At 45.9% G+C, this 13,847-nt stretch overlaps 1 protein-coding gene across 3 annotated transcripts; it reads right to left on the bottom strand.

Annotated features, from left to right (window-relative positions):
* Positions 1-4,250: 4,250 nt before the first annotated feature.
* LOC142066456 (putative pleckstrin homology domain-containing family N member 1) lies at positions 4,251-13,446 on the bottom strand. Of its 3 annotated transcripts, XM_075113876.1 has the most exons (12): positions 13,399-13,439; positions 13,172-13,308; positions 11,841-11,919; positions 11,177-11,323; positions 10,217-10,303; positions 8,999-9,071; positions 8,194-8,330; positions 6,747-6,893; positions 6,084-6,170; positions 5,857-5,932; positions 5,353-5,429; positions 4,251-4,673 (listed from the first exon to the last, which is right to left on the bottom strand). In XM_075113876.1, the coding sequence occupies exons 2-12, from the start codon at positions 13,258-13,260 to the stop codon at positions 4,599-4,601; spliced, it is 1,074 nt and encodes a 357-aa protein (XP_074969977.1). In that variant the 5' UTR covers positions 13,261-13,308; positions 13,399-13,439; the 3' UTR covers positions 4,251-4,598. The 3 variants fall into 3 exon arrangements, 2 of the variants coding, with proteins under 2 accessions (XP_074969977.1, XP_074969976.1); XR_012663712.1 differs by having other exon boundaries at positions 6,742-6,893; positions 13,172-13,446; XM_075113875.1 differs by having other exon boundaries at positions 13,172-13,439.
* Between the last annotated feature and the right edge of the window lie 401 nt (positions 13,447-13,847).

Here is a 13,847-nt window from a genome sequence, read left to right as displayed (position 1 = left end):
AGCAGATTGGAAAGGAAGGGGGTTATTCTTTAGGTTGTCCCAGTGTTCTTGAGCGCACCTAGTTTTACTTTCCCAATTCACTTTGTCTCTCTCACAGCTATTTCAGCAACGTAACCCAACCAAACACTTCTGCCATTGAAGTTTAGGTTAGCGCACTTGCACTTTTCTCCCTTTTTAAGCAAGTGGTTTAACGGTTCCTGGCGGCTGGCTAAACCAGCTTTTCAGCCGCCCGCTACCAAAATAGCAGGAAACTGTAGCTGACAATTTTTTCCGTTCCCGACGATGGCGGAGAAGCAGCAACATTTCGGGCAAAACAAAAAAATTCAACGGAGCTTACTATTTGAGGAATGAAAGATCTGAGTGTCCAGTGGAAGTCTGTGCCTCTGGCAACATGCGGCAAATCTTGGGGAGGTGCAGAAGATTTTCTGGGCTGTGGGTGTTGAATAGCCAACACTACTGCCAGTTAATATTGAAACACGATGAACAGAGCCATATTATTCATTGGAAACTTGCACAGTGGCCTTTTGGGTTTCTATATGCCTACCTTGAAGAACAATTCCACTTCCTGCTTACCTAACCACCTGACTTTACGGCTGCTTATTGATGGGAAAAGCAACCAATTTCCTGACCTCTTAAAGCTCCAATTCAGAGGGAAAAACCCAAAGTGTGAATCATTTAAGCCCTGGAGAATTTCATTAAAAAAAATAAGAGCTGTTCTTTGCATCAAAGGAAATGAAAGCTATTGGCTCAGAAGAGTGAGCTGTAAGAAAACACTGTATTTAAGTTTCCATTCAGAAAGAACAATAGCTTTATTTTATCAGTGTGCAGTTACTGTAATATTTGAATCAGATCATGGATGAATCTTCAGTTCAAATGCCAGAGCTTATGGGGATTTTCAAGTTCTGATTTGAACTTCAGCTTGATTTCTGTATAGGGACTGTAGGCTAAAAAACGCTTCTCCCTCAAATCAGTTACATCCAATTGAATGTCTGTAACCGTATTTTTTTTTTTCTTGAACCTCTTTTCAAAAGAGAAAGTAAAATATCTCTACATGTCCCAAAGTTTCCAGAGACTCATTACTGTCATGAGTAAATAGTTAAAATACGAAACACAATGATTTTGTTAAAAAAAAAGTTCCTTGTTTTGCTAACAAAAAGGCAAATATGCAGGCTCTGAAATGACAACATCAAGTTACGGCTTAGCTGAGGACATAATAAGCTTTACATGATATGTACATGAACCTTAGAAGGTATATTTCATGTTTATGAAAAAAAATGCATTTTTTTTGTGGGACAGTTTGTAGCACTTAGTCCTTATCTTATTAGGAGTCTTAGGCTTGTCTTTGAGTTGTCCTATGAGCTGAGGAATCTGATTGTAAAGAAATCAGAGCTGCCAATGATGAGTAAGGACTTGTTGCTATTTACTGGGAGCCTTTCCTAGATATGTGTTTTCTCCTATGAGTCTGGGGAGTGTAGTGAGGCAGGGGTCGGTCTCTTCTCCCTAGTAACAAGCGATCGGACGAGAGGAAACGGCCTCAAGCTGCGCCAGGGGACGTTTAGGTTGGATATTAGGAAAAACTTCTTCACTGAAAGGGTTGTCAAACATTGGCACAGGCTGCCCAGGGAGGTGGTGGCGTCTCCACCCCTGGAGGTATTTAAGAGGGCAGATGTGGTGCTTGAGGATATGGTTTAGTGGTGGGCTAGGCAGTGATAGGTTAGCGGTTGGACTCGATGATCTTAAGGGTCTTTTCCAACCTTAACGATGCTATGATTCTACGCCCTCACCAGCCACCTTACTGCTCTCCCTGACTTCACACATTGAACCCATCCCAGAGGCACAGATGTGGATCGCTCGGTCACAGCCGGGGGCGGGAGCTGGGTTTCTGCGGCCACCGAGCGGCCGAGGCCAGAGGTGTCGCAGCCCTGCGGAGGCTGCCCACCCGCCGGGTGATGCCGCCCAGCCCCGGCCCGGGCTGGCTGGTGACGTGGAGCTCTGCTGGCGGTGTCTGTCTTTGGCCGTCAGAGAAGCCACTCCCAGGTGATGTCTTGGGGTTGGATTTGGTGATGGCGTCTGTCTGTCTGTGAGGCTGAGAGATGTCTCTGCACCCCTCATGCTCCACGGAGGCAGGCTGCCTGCTCCTGGCCTCGGAAGGCTCTGCCGGCAGTATTTCACAGGGCTTGCCTGGCTGTTAACCGGGGTTGTGTGGCCAGTGCTGTTGCCTTCATGTGTTGAGGAAAAGGTAGATAAAACCGGTATTGCACGCAGCTGGGTCGTGCTGCAGCCTACATGCGAGCGAGGACTCTGAAAAGCAGATAGCGCTTAACTAATAAATTTCTGGAACGATTCTGTTTATACCCCAGAGGTGGAAGAAGCCTCCTACATGGTGAAAGCGTGCCTTTCCGTCCTGCTCGAGGCAGTCTCACAAGCTGCCGGGGGTGTTGAGTGTCGCAGACATGGTCAGTAAAATCTTTCACGATCTTAAGAACCAGCTCTTTTAGCACATGTTCTTTAACGTTACTTAGAAAGGAACACCACTGACGCATTTTAGGAAGCTACTAATATACCATGCTTTGTGATTTCTTAGAATCTGACATCATTTAGCTGTGCCTGAGGCTCCCTTGCCTGCCCCTGGAAAAAGGGGAAGTCGCTGGCACAGTAAGAATTGAAACTGGCCTTCAGGAGAGAAACCTCCGATCGCTCTGAGGTCTGGGGTCTTCCAATGACCCAGCTTTGGAGAGAGAACAAAATTTAGCAGCTTTTCTCTGGGCAATGTATCTTGTTTTCCTGATGCTAGATCTGGTATTACCATTTAGAGTTTGGTGCTTCTAACCCAGATCCATATTCTCAAATTTTGACTTCTAAAATGAAAAAAGTATGATGCAAAATTTCGGCGCAGGGAAATGGTACCCAGGAGAGGAGAGGAGTTAGCCTTCTATCTTTGGTTTTCTGCACCTTCTCCAAAAGTTTAATTAAATAATTCCTCTAGATCTACAGTTCTTCAGGATTTTCTCTATATGTAAATTTTTAAGAGACTTCACACTGTTAAGACAAAGTTTTAAACAGTGTTTGGTGCTTAGAAGTGGCTTGCTGTTCAGAATCAGATAAAGACCTTCCACACAGCTTTAGGAAATGTGGGGTAGCGGTTGGTCAGGTGAATAAGGTGAAACCCTTTTATATAGTCATTTGCTTACATACATAAATAATGATCACGGGCGTTTGGGGCCCCAGAGAGCTCTGGGGATTTCTTCATCTTTTAACTGCAAAAAACATGAAAGAGTAACAGGATAAGAGAAATGCCAGAGGTACAGAAACAGCTGTCCTCGTACTAGGGGTTTTGCTCAAACAGAAGGCAGCTAAGGAAATGTGCAGACAGCGTTTTGCTATGCTACCACGTCCACTCATGTTTCCTGCAAATAATTAATGTTTTGAAAAGGAAGAAGTCAAACAATATTTTCACGGGTTAGCCTGTCTTTAATTCTTTTTGTCTCCTTTCCCAAGGAAAGGGAAATGAAGCAATCGTTTGATTGCACACCTGTTTTTCAAACTAACTTTTCAACTTGCTGCCTAGTTTCAGCCCAGCTTGGCAGAGGTGTTCAGTTCTGAAAAGCCTTAGGAAAAGAGACACAAAATTGATGGTGCTTGTGGGCATACCTTTGTTAGATTTTTTTTTTTTTCTTCTAAAACTGTCTTTTTTATTTTTTCGGTATACGCAGCTGTCTGTTTTCTTGATTTACATTTACATGGACAGCGTAGGCTGCATAAAGCAAAAATTGGGATAGACCAGGGACCACGCAGAGCTTGTTCAGTGACTTTGCAGTTATACCACAGATGCAGCCTGGATGATTAACCTACAGGTAACTGAGAACTGTTTGAAATTCAATGCTTAGTTGTTTTGGTTTGTAGCAATGCTTCCTTTTCAGTGCCACATATACGTACAGTGGAGAGAAAATTCTTGAGGTGTTCAAAATCCCCATGAAATATTTTGAAATCCTCAAAACAAACAGATTTGATTCAACCTGGAGGGTTTTGGGTTGTTCTTTTTGGAGAGTAGATGTTAGCAAGGAGTATTTGGGGAAACAATATTTGGTTTGTGAAAACTTGCAGGATTAACATTTCTTCTTGATTTGGGCAGGGAAGAAAAGCTCTAGCAAAGGGGCTGTTCATCATCAAGAATCGCACGGTGCCTGCCATTTCAAAGGAAGGCAATGGCTCTCCAAACCAACAGTTATGCTGCTTTCTACACATGGTTTAGGCTCAAGTAAATGGGTTTTATTAATAGTATTTACACAGGATCTTACAATGTTTCTTTTTCTGAAAAGAATCAGGGAATAAATATAGTAAGAAAATTGAAAAAGGTTTCTCCTTGAGGCATGTGTACAGCTGAGGTCAGAATCACAAGATCCCACATTGATTGCAATGGCCCATTCAGAACAGCAGCCAGTGGAGAACAGTTTGTGAGCAGACCCTTATGCATCTCTCAGTCTGAAAGAAGCTTGGCTTCCAATTTCCAGTCTATTCTTACTCCTTCTTGCAGCTGCTTCGATTCCTGTTGGGATCGTATTCAACGTACCTCCTTCTTGTCGTTGCATGCTAATGTCCTACTGATGTCGCCAGGATTTCTTAGGGATGATTGGTGGTGGCTGGAGAGCCAGAGGATCAAGGACTTTCTCTGGCTGGAAGATATTTTCAACATGTGAATATCCTAATTCTGCCAAGAATTTACACACTAGGTAAACTCAACTATAGAATAGCCATATTGAAAATGAATACTCAGAGCCCAACATCTCTTCTGCTTTCAAAACATCCCCTCCTAATTCAGCTTTCTCTCCTCTGAGCCCAGATGGGGTTTTCCAATGTGTAGGGTATGCTGTATGTGCTGGCCAGCAAAAAATGATTGATTCTGAAAACTAGAACCTAAATACGGTCCTATTTTGAAAGACCTACTTGGAACGAACTCCTGTTTGCATGGCTATCACTTCCAGGGAACCACATCATCAGCTGGTAGTGCAATCACAGGTATTTTAGGAGGCAGTGTGGCATAGTGTGTCTCTCTAGCTTCATGAAATAGAGGCCAATGGCCCGCCTCCTCCCCTCAGTAGTTCTGCTTATTTCAGTATGTAATTTCTATTTAAATCAGTGCAGGTGGAGTGCTTAGGTATCAGTCTTTCACTCCTAGAGTAGGTAGGTGTTTTTCCTAAGAGGACCCACATTCAACCCCGGCTGATGGAGCATTTTAATTTTTTTAAATACCCAGAAAAGTTGGGAGGATGATAGATCTTAGATGAATCGATGGCTGGGAAAATCCCAGGCTTGAAAAGAGAAATTGCTGCAGTAAAGTTCTCTGAAAAATACCTTCTGGAGGCAGAAGAGGCATTTTTCATAATCCTCTGCTGTGGAACAGGTGATAAGGATTGGTTCTGTCAGGCTTCCTGCAAGACATTAGCAGGGAGCAGTTTGGTGATGGAAAAGTGTGCAAAGTTTGCCATGACACAGGGCTTCTTAGCCTATAGCAAGGAAGGACACAGGGACTATCCCTTGTGGGAAGGCAACTTTGCAAGATAACCCGTCCTCAAGGCAAGCCTGAGCAACACAGAGAATCACAGAATGGTTGAGGTGGGAAGGGACATCTGGAGGCCACCTGCTCCAGCCCCCCTGCTCAAGCGGGGCCACCCAGAGCTGGTTGCCCAGGACCATGTCCAGACAGCTTCTGAGTATCTCCAAGGCTGGAGACTCCCCAGCCTCTCTGAGCAACCTGTCCCAGTGCTCAGTTACCCTCCCAGTAAGAAACTGTTTCCCTACATTCAGACAGAACCTCCTGTGTTTCGTAGCTCTCATCTTCCCTTTTCAATTACTTACCTGTAATTTCAAACTGTAACCTGCCCAGCACAGCCGATTTCTCCTTTACCTGGATTCCAATTAGGGGGAGTTTTCCCTTCAAAGAAGAAAAGAAAAAAAGGTGCTTTTCCTTCAGCTTCTCCCCCTTCTCCTTGCTGATCAGACAGTTTCATCACCCAGTTGCTGCTCCCTAGCTCCAGCTCTAGCTTTTAATTCTTCACTTAGTTGACCAATATTTCCTCTGTTACCTCATACGTGATTGCAGTTCTGTCCTTATCCACAGAGAGGAAAAGCAGATCATCTGGAAACAGGACCAGCAGTCTTTCCTCAGAGTCCTGTGGAAAAGAGGCATCTCAGAGCCAGCAAAAACATTCAGTGACTAAGAAATCACTTCCACTCGGGGGATCTGTCTCAGTCAAAGGCAGAATATGAAGTTCAACGACTATAACAATACACCAACACTCGGAACTGCCTGCAGCAGCCGCTCGCTCCTGTGCCAGCCGCGGGCACTATTCTTTGTGTTTCTTATTCAGGTTGGGCAGTCATGGCTCAGAAAGCTGATAGGTTATCACAAAGCGGTGAGGTTATTTTTAGAATAGGTCAGGAGCACAGCTGCAAGGAAATATTTAGAAACCGTTGCTCTTGCTGTGTGATCGGGAAGGGGAGGACTGTCCTCCCAGCTCGGCTCCCTTGGAAGCCGAATGCAACGGTTTGGACACATTATCAGAAGCAGCTTTCAGAAATACACCTGCACTTCCTTTTGCCTCTTTAATACTGTGGGACTTTGACATAATTACCCTTCTTTTTTTGCCCTTTCCTTTAAGCATCAGTTCCATGTGAACCTAAACTTTCACTGGTTCCAGTCGTCTTAACGCCACCCGCGTGCCAGAGTGGTGTGTGCTGTACCTTACCCCCATGCAGCCTCTAGCCGCTTGCACCGTGGTCAAATACTGTATCCTTCCCAGGTGCTGAATAGGTTTTCCCTCCCACTCCAGGACGGTGTTACACAACAGATGTCTCATCAGCTCTCTTTTCTTCCATTCTTCATCACACGGCACCTTTTTTTTTTTTTTTGAGACAGAGCAAAATGAGGTAAAACTGCAAGTACGATGTTTTTCAGGGTTATAGAGTGCTAAAAGGAAGGTATTTAGGATATATGCTTGGAAACTGGGAAACCCATGATGAAGTTCCTAGTTTGCTGTAGGTTCCCTACCTACTTGAACAAAGCCATGTGTACCGTGGCTTCATGAGCAGCAGCTGAGGCAACCAAACAGCTTTAGCTGTTAAAAGGGGAGGGTCTCATTTTCGTCCTCCCCCTCAGAAGAGGTTGGTTGAGACACTGGTTTGATTTGAATTCAGAATTCCTCTTAGTTCAAAGCACTTTGAGCTTCGCATTCGAGTCCCTTTATTGGGGGATATTTTCCTTTTTCCTTCAAAGTAGAGCTGTCCGACTAAGGGGGGAGCGGGGGCTCACGGTGTGCATGGCTATGCTGAGTCCTGGGTGGATTGCTGCAGTCTATATTGAACCCTTAGAGCAGGACCGCCAGAGCTAACTCCTGTAAAATTAGCTTGTATCCCCCAGCCACACACAATTATGTGAACTCTGGGGAACATCAGGAATCAGCAGCTCTTAAGGGTGGGTATTCTGGGTTGCACTTTCTGCCCCCAGACTGAAGGCAAGCGTGCTGTTAGACACAACTAAGGTACAGGGCTGCCCTGGAGCCTCTGCCATGCGAGGCGTCAAGCTACAGGCTGCTAGACAACAGGGCGGGTGTTTAAAATAAGGGGGAGACTTAGCAGAACTGTTAGTAACTCTCACGAGGGAGGGGGGAATGACAAGCTGCCTTTCTAGCTGACCCCTGCCCGTTAGGAATCTGCGCACACCACAACGTGGGCAGCAGCTCTGGGAGGACTCATTGCGTTGCTGTGCGCGACTCGCCCGAAGCGCAGCTCCAGGGTGGTTTCAATGGCAGGGTAGTCCTGCCACCTTGTGACCCTTCTGGACGTTGCAGAGTGTCGCTTCTACAAGCCAGCACGTATAAAAAGCCTTTATTTTGTGACTGTAACTAAGAGGATTTTTTTTTTTTTCTTTTTAATCAGTGTTGTAGTTACGACCCAGGAACAAAAAGGATCGTTAATTTTTCTAAAATCTCTCATGATCATAGAGTAGCAATTGCAAATTTGTGTGTAGCACGTTTACTTGCCATAGCCTGGAACAGCATCCTCAACTATTGTAACGCTATTGTTCATTTCCAGCCTGCGTTCTAAAAATCCATGAAAAACCCTGTTTATGTTCAAAGCTGCCACTGTTCCCTGTTTTCATCCCATTCCCTTTACATCTCCTCTGCATTGACTCACCAGAAAAGAGATATTATTGCTGGGACTGACTGGGCAGTGAGCGTTTGCCATCTGGATTTGGTGCCGGAGGCGTTGAACCCACGTGTCGAAGTCGGCTGAGTTCTGGCAGCAAACGAGCCTGGGTTCTATCATGGACCCTGTGCAAGGAAACGTACAACGCGTGGGTCTCGGGAAGGGCAGTTGCGCTCTGCCTTTGAGCCTAGCGGGTGAATCCTGTGTGCTGCCCCCCTGCTCTGTCGTTCTTATCTCTATAGCCACATCCCGCCTGTGCTGTGATAGCTCATGGCTGAACAAACTCATGTCTGTCCTGCGTCGTTCTTGATGGCAGATACTGGGTCGGCACCGGGACAGTTATGTACCTTCCTTGTTCTAAATGCAGACATCAGCAGCTGCCTCCTCTTTAGTTTAAGTAGAAAATTAGAGTAAAGGGGAACTTATAACCTATATTGCCTTGCACGTGAGGAATCCTAGTTCACCCTAGGGCATCCTTGGTTTAAGGCTGTGCAGCAGTTGTGTCCACCTGTAAAAACTAAGATTCCAAATTCCTTCCCTCTAGCTTTGTCTCACCCCTCCGTGCAACTATAGCGTGTGCTGCACGTGAGTGTCCAGCCCGGAAAGGCACGGCACATGCTCCAGCATGGCGGCAGGTTGGAGAGGAGGCATGTCCCTTCTTCGGTAGTCCTCCACATGGCTGCACGGCCCCGCTCATTTCTAGCCACGTAGGCCAGGCCTTGAAGGCGAGAGCATGGGTATCACTGCTCTGTGACTGTCACGGGCCCCTTCAGGAACGGCAGGACAGGCTTACCGGAGATTTCAAATGTGTGGCTGATGGCACTCACAATCTCTCTCAGGCGCATTCCAGCAAGAGGAAGGAGACCCTGTATGGTAGGGAATTGTGTTAGAAATTGGTTGGTAACAACAACTCCTCTGTGTCCCGCTGCGGTCCCTCCAACATACAGCAGAATGCTTTTCTGCAAGCCAGGCTAAAGAATTGCCCATCCTTTGAACTGTTGACTTTACGGAAATCTGCGTGGGGCGACCTTCAGCTCTTTGTCTGAAGACATAGGAAATTGGGGGTTATTCGCCTCTCCCTGCCTGTAGAATGACTGTCCTCCTTCATAAAGTGCTCTGAGGTAGAGGGGTGAGCTCCACCAATAGACCAAGGCTGGTGTTGAAAAGGACTTTGTATGAACCAGACGGGATTTCACCTGCCTTGCAGCCTCCCCGTCTGTCTGCCACATGCCCCAAACCGTGCTACAAGATCATGCTCATGGTCAGGACAAAAAAGGCCCCAGTTTGCATTTCGGATCCTGTATTTTATAAACTGATGATTTCTTTTCTGTCTCCTCTTACACCACCAAGCTTAACTGACGGAGGGACTTTGTTTTTATTGACGCCAATGTTATACAGATCGAGGACCTTCTTGCTCTAGTTATGCAGTTTCCTAGTTTGGCTCGCTTTTCCTCACATCTAGGATCCACAGACATATACCAAAAAGAGCCATCAGAGGACATTGCTGTGCTGAAGACAGCTCTTCTGGATATGTCTCTCCTCACAATGTCTGTTGTTATGACCTTTTTTCCATACCTCTTGGCTATTGCCTTGTTAATTTAGCTCACGCGTACAGAGCTGCAGTCCCTCTCCCTGGGTAAATGAATTAAGTGATGAGAGGCCAGCTAACATTACAGATCCAAGAAGTAGGCATATGAATAGAAACTGGCACTTCTTCTTCACTCCCTGGAGCAGAATCCCTTCCCAGTTCAAAGTAAGCTGAAAAATGGAGGTTTGTGAGCTGCTGTGCTAGAAAACATGCCAACGGTCCCCTGAGCTCAGTGGGGTGTCTGTGCCCGGGCTGACGGGACACGCACACGTCTGCTCCATCCTGAGCCGGCCTCTTGGCAGGGCACCGAGGGTAGGTACTCTTTTTGCCATGTGCATGCTAGAGCTATGAGCAAAGGGAAATTTAGAAAATCTTGAGTATGAACAGGCATAGAACAGACACAAAAGGGTTCTTGTGCTTTACCTCATAAACTAATGCCTTCTTTGTACGATCCACTGAAAGAATCAGCAAGTGGAAGGAGAACAGCACAACGTAGCATTCACGCATCTCCTGTTGAAGCAAGATCAGTTATGCCTTTCCCCCAAAATGTTTCCAATTATTTTTTTTTTAAAAAAAGAAATGATATTTCTTCAAAGCTCTTCACTTTCCCTTCCTTTCTGCTGATGCAGTACTTGGTGCATCTTTATGTACCGACAGTGCTGATAGGCTGCCGTGCTTAGTGGCTGCTTGTACCTAGGAACTAGGCAGTGTTTAATGCCAGACTCTCTTGCACTAGGTCAGTTTGACTGAAGCTTTAGGTCAGTACTTTGTCATTTTGTGCCATCTTTCCTTAAATACTCTCCATGCCCTCTCTGAGCACTAGTGAGCCGGACCATGGCATTCCTGTGAGACAGGGTGGTTTTCCTCATCTGTGTACAGCCAGATAAACAGCGATGTGCACTTAGAGAGGCAGGAGTCCATGGCAAAGTTAGAACAGATCTCATTTCCCTCTTCTGACCTCGTCAAAACCAGGGTAACGGCAATCACACTGCATTGGTTTTACCAGTCTCCTCCACTACCTGTGGAGAGGGCTCCATTGTTACACATACAAATTTGCAACCGTAATAACCAACCCTTATCTCTTTGGGGAAAAGAATACAAAAAAGTTCTGACAAAAAAACCATTTTTGTTTCCCCAGGGAGTCAATGAAAAGATTCATGCTTCTCCAGGAAGTGGCTATGAAATCCATTCAGCTTTTGCTGGCACTGGTGAAAAAGGCTGAACATATTAGCATCAACTCTTGAAAATAAAGGTGAGGGCAAATTGTAGCTTCAGTCAAGCCTAGCGATTTGACAGTCATTTGGCCAGGACGTATGAAATCCAAATTTACCCCCACCTTATCCCTTGCGTATTGCTCGGTGGTTACAGTAAGAGGATGATTACCTCCATGCAATAACTTCTCAGAAAAACGAGGGAAGACCAAATAATTTCCCCAAGAGAGTGGATGTGCATCCCTTCCCAGCCGCTGATAGGCTGTGTGATCAGCAAGTTCGCTAGTTCCTCCCGTGTTCTTCCCCACAGTGCTTCTGTCTGAAACAAACAGAGAGCAGCATGCATCTCTTCTGGTAACGCTACCAGGAATCTCCGGTAAGGTACAACAAGTAGAGGTGGAAAAATGGGGGTGAGAGCCAAACAATAATGATTTCTAACACTAGCCAGAAGTGAGAGAAGGGCTGGTTTTGCAGCCCAGCTCGTGGGAGATTTGGATGTTGACCATTTATGTGAATTTGCATAAATCGCTTCCCCTCCCTCTGAGCATCTTCTCTCAACAATGGTGATAAAATACGGTACCAGGAGAAAAATCCCAAACTGCTTTGTGATGACAACATTTCTTACAGAAGCTGGAAAACCTATACCTGGGCCCCAAAACAGGGAGAACTGTTGATTACGTGCATTCAAAACAAAGGGCATGTCATAGCCTCTCGCACTTTACTGTAATGGGGTACTGCATCAGGATAACGCCGTGGTGGGCGAGATAAATAGGCCTCTGATTTCTTCCTTGATTCTACATGCAAGTCTTTGGTTGCGTGACCCTGCTCATACTCACATCTTCTGTTTCTGCTAGGATTGCAGGGTCCTTGGGATGGAGGGATGCCTCACTCTGGCCTTCTGAGCTGGACCATATTCTGAAATGGAAGAGACTATGGAAAGGTATAGAAAAGCACTTACACGTGTTGATTTTTTTAAAAGAGATAGAGATTAATGCTCAGTGAGCAGGCCAATTTATGGCTTTCTGATATAAATTTGGTGTATTTTAAAATATGCTAGTTTTGACTGGAATATCGGTTGGTAACAGCTCAGTGAACTGCAGGGAACTCTAGGGAAAAAAATGCAGGCGATGCAGAATCAGAAAGCAGGCGTGTCAGGGAATAACACACCTGAACTTCTGGGGAACATACCACTAAATGTCCCCTCACGTTAAGCAGAGATGAGGTCCTAAATTCAATAGAGCACTTAAGACTCTTGGTTTTCCACTGGCGTTGCATAGAAGAGACTGTAGGGATGCTGAAGGCACTCTCAGTGCCCCTGCCTGAATGGACGAGGAAGGAATAATACTGTTTCTTGTAATATGGTATAATTAAGGAAGGGAATGTGTAATGCAGGTGAACGCTAGGCCTAAAGTAAAGCACACTGAGGTGATGCGGGAACAGTCTTCACGTGTGTGAAAGACCACTAGAAAGAGGAGGGGAACAGTTTTTGCCTTTTGTCTGTGGTGCCTAAGATACAGACCATGGCCTTACCTGCCTTAAAGCTTAGCTATTAGGAAGAAACAACGGCTTGCCTGGGACATTGCAGAACCTTCATCACTGGACGTTTTCAAGGACAGGTTAGATAAGCGTCTGTCAAGAAGATTTAGGAGGAGCTGAGGCCACTCCAGAGGTAGAAGGAGGACTGAAGACCTCCTGAGCTTCTTTTCAGGCCTCCGATCTGTCTCTGACATGTGACAGTCTGATTGAAAACATCCATTTCTGACGAAACGTCAGCAATGCTTGCCAGAGCCCCAGGAGTTAGTTGCGATTGCCTGCCCAGAGCACAGAAAGTTACATCCGAGGCAGGAAGGAGTGCTTTCACCTTCAGTTTCTTAAATGCTGTCTGTCTTAAAAGACTGCGACATCTGGGGGACATATTGGTCAGAAGTAAGCAGGCTCTTGTTAGAAGATTGAACGAATCTTCTTAGAACGATCCGTTCTTTCTACAGAAACTTAGCATTACTGTAAATTCTGGCTAGAAAAAGGGAAACGAGAAAGCTTTTCCTTTAAGGGAGTCATATTTGGAAAGCAAATACAGCCACTGAGTTTTGGTCTCAAGCACCAAATGTCTTTCTGTTTCAGTGGAGCTGATTGGCTTTTTTCACATGCCCCCAAAATTGCTACCTACCTGGTCCTGCCTGTCCTCAGTAGCTCCACCTCATCCTGGCCTATTCCTGCAGACCCAGCCTGCCTGGCGCTCAGGCTGCAGCATCCCATGCTTGGCCACTGGCTCCCCCGTCCACAGGCACTTGCTTCAAACCGATGCTGCTGGCGCAGGGTCACATGAATACGCCTGAACTATGGTCAGGGTAAGCACAGGCGGGGAAAGAAACGCGCACGTACCCTTTGGCTTACCGATCATTTCAATTCCTCTTGGGTTACAAGCAGCAGTGTCTGAGATGTAAAAGCATTTCCTGTTGGTTTTAAACCTTTCTCCCTTCCTCCCCCCCCCCTTTGGTCCCCCAAGCGTCATTGTTTCCTGCTGAGATGGTGGCCTGATACGATAAGTGCTGCTGCTTGGCTGGCACCTCAGCCAAATGGAAAACGAGAGAGTCGTAATATAACAGGGTTAAATGTGCGAGGCTCAGAGGATCTAATGAGTAAGGAGCTGGATACACAGCTGCAAATGATGGGACAAGCTGGGGGATTTCCACTGTTGAGCCTAGGTTTAGTCTTTGCAGCTTCTCTCCCTGCCTTTTTGTATAAGGACTTTGTATGTAACAAGTTTGGCCTGTTGCCGGCTTGCACTGGTCAGATCAACATTGGTTTTATAGGGGAGGAGTTATAATGTGGTTAACACTTGT

This window comes from Phalacrocorax aristotelis, chromosome 19, assembly GCF_949628215.1.
Source record: "Phalacrocorax aristotelis chromosome 19, bGulAri2.1, whole genome shotgun sequence".
Lineage (NCBI taxonomy): Eukaryota > Metazoa > Chordata > Aves > Suliformes > Phalacrocoracidae > Phalacrocorax > Phalacrocorax aristotelis.
This window is presented reverse-complemented; position numbering and strand designations above follow the sequence as displayed.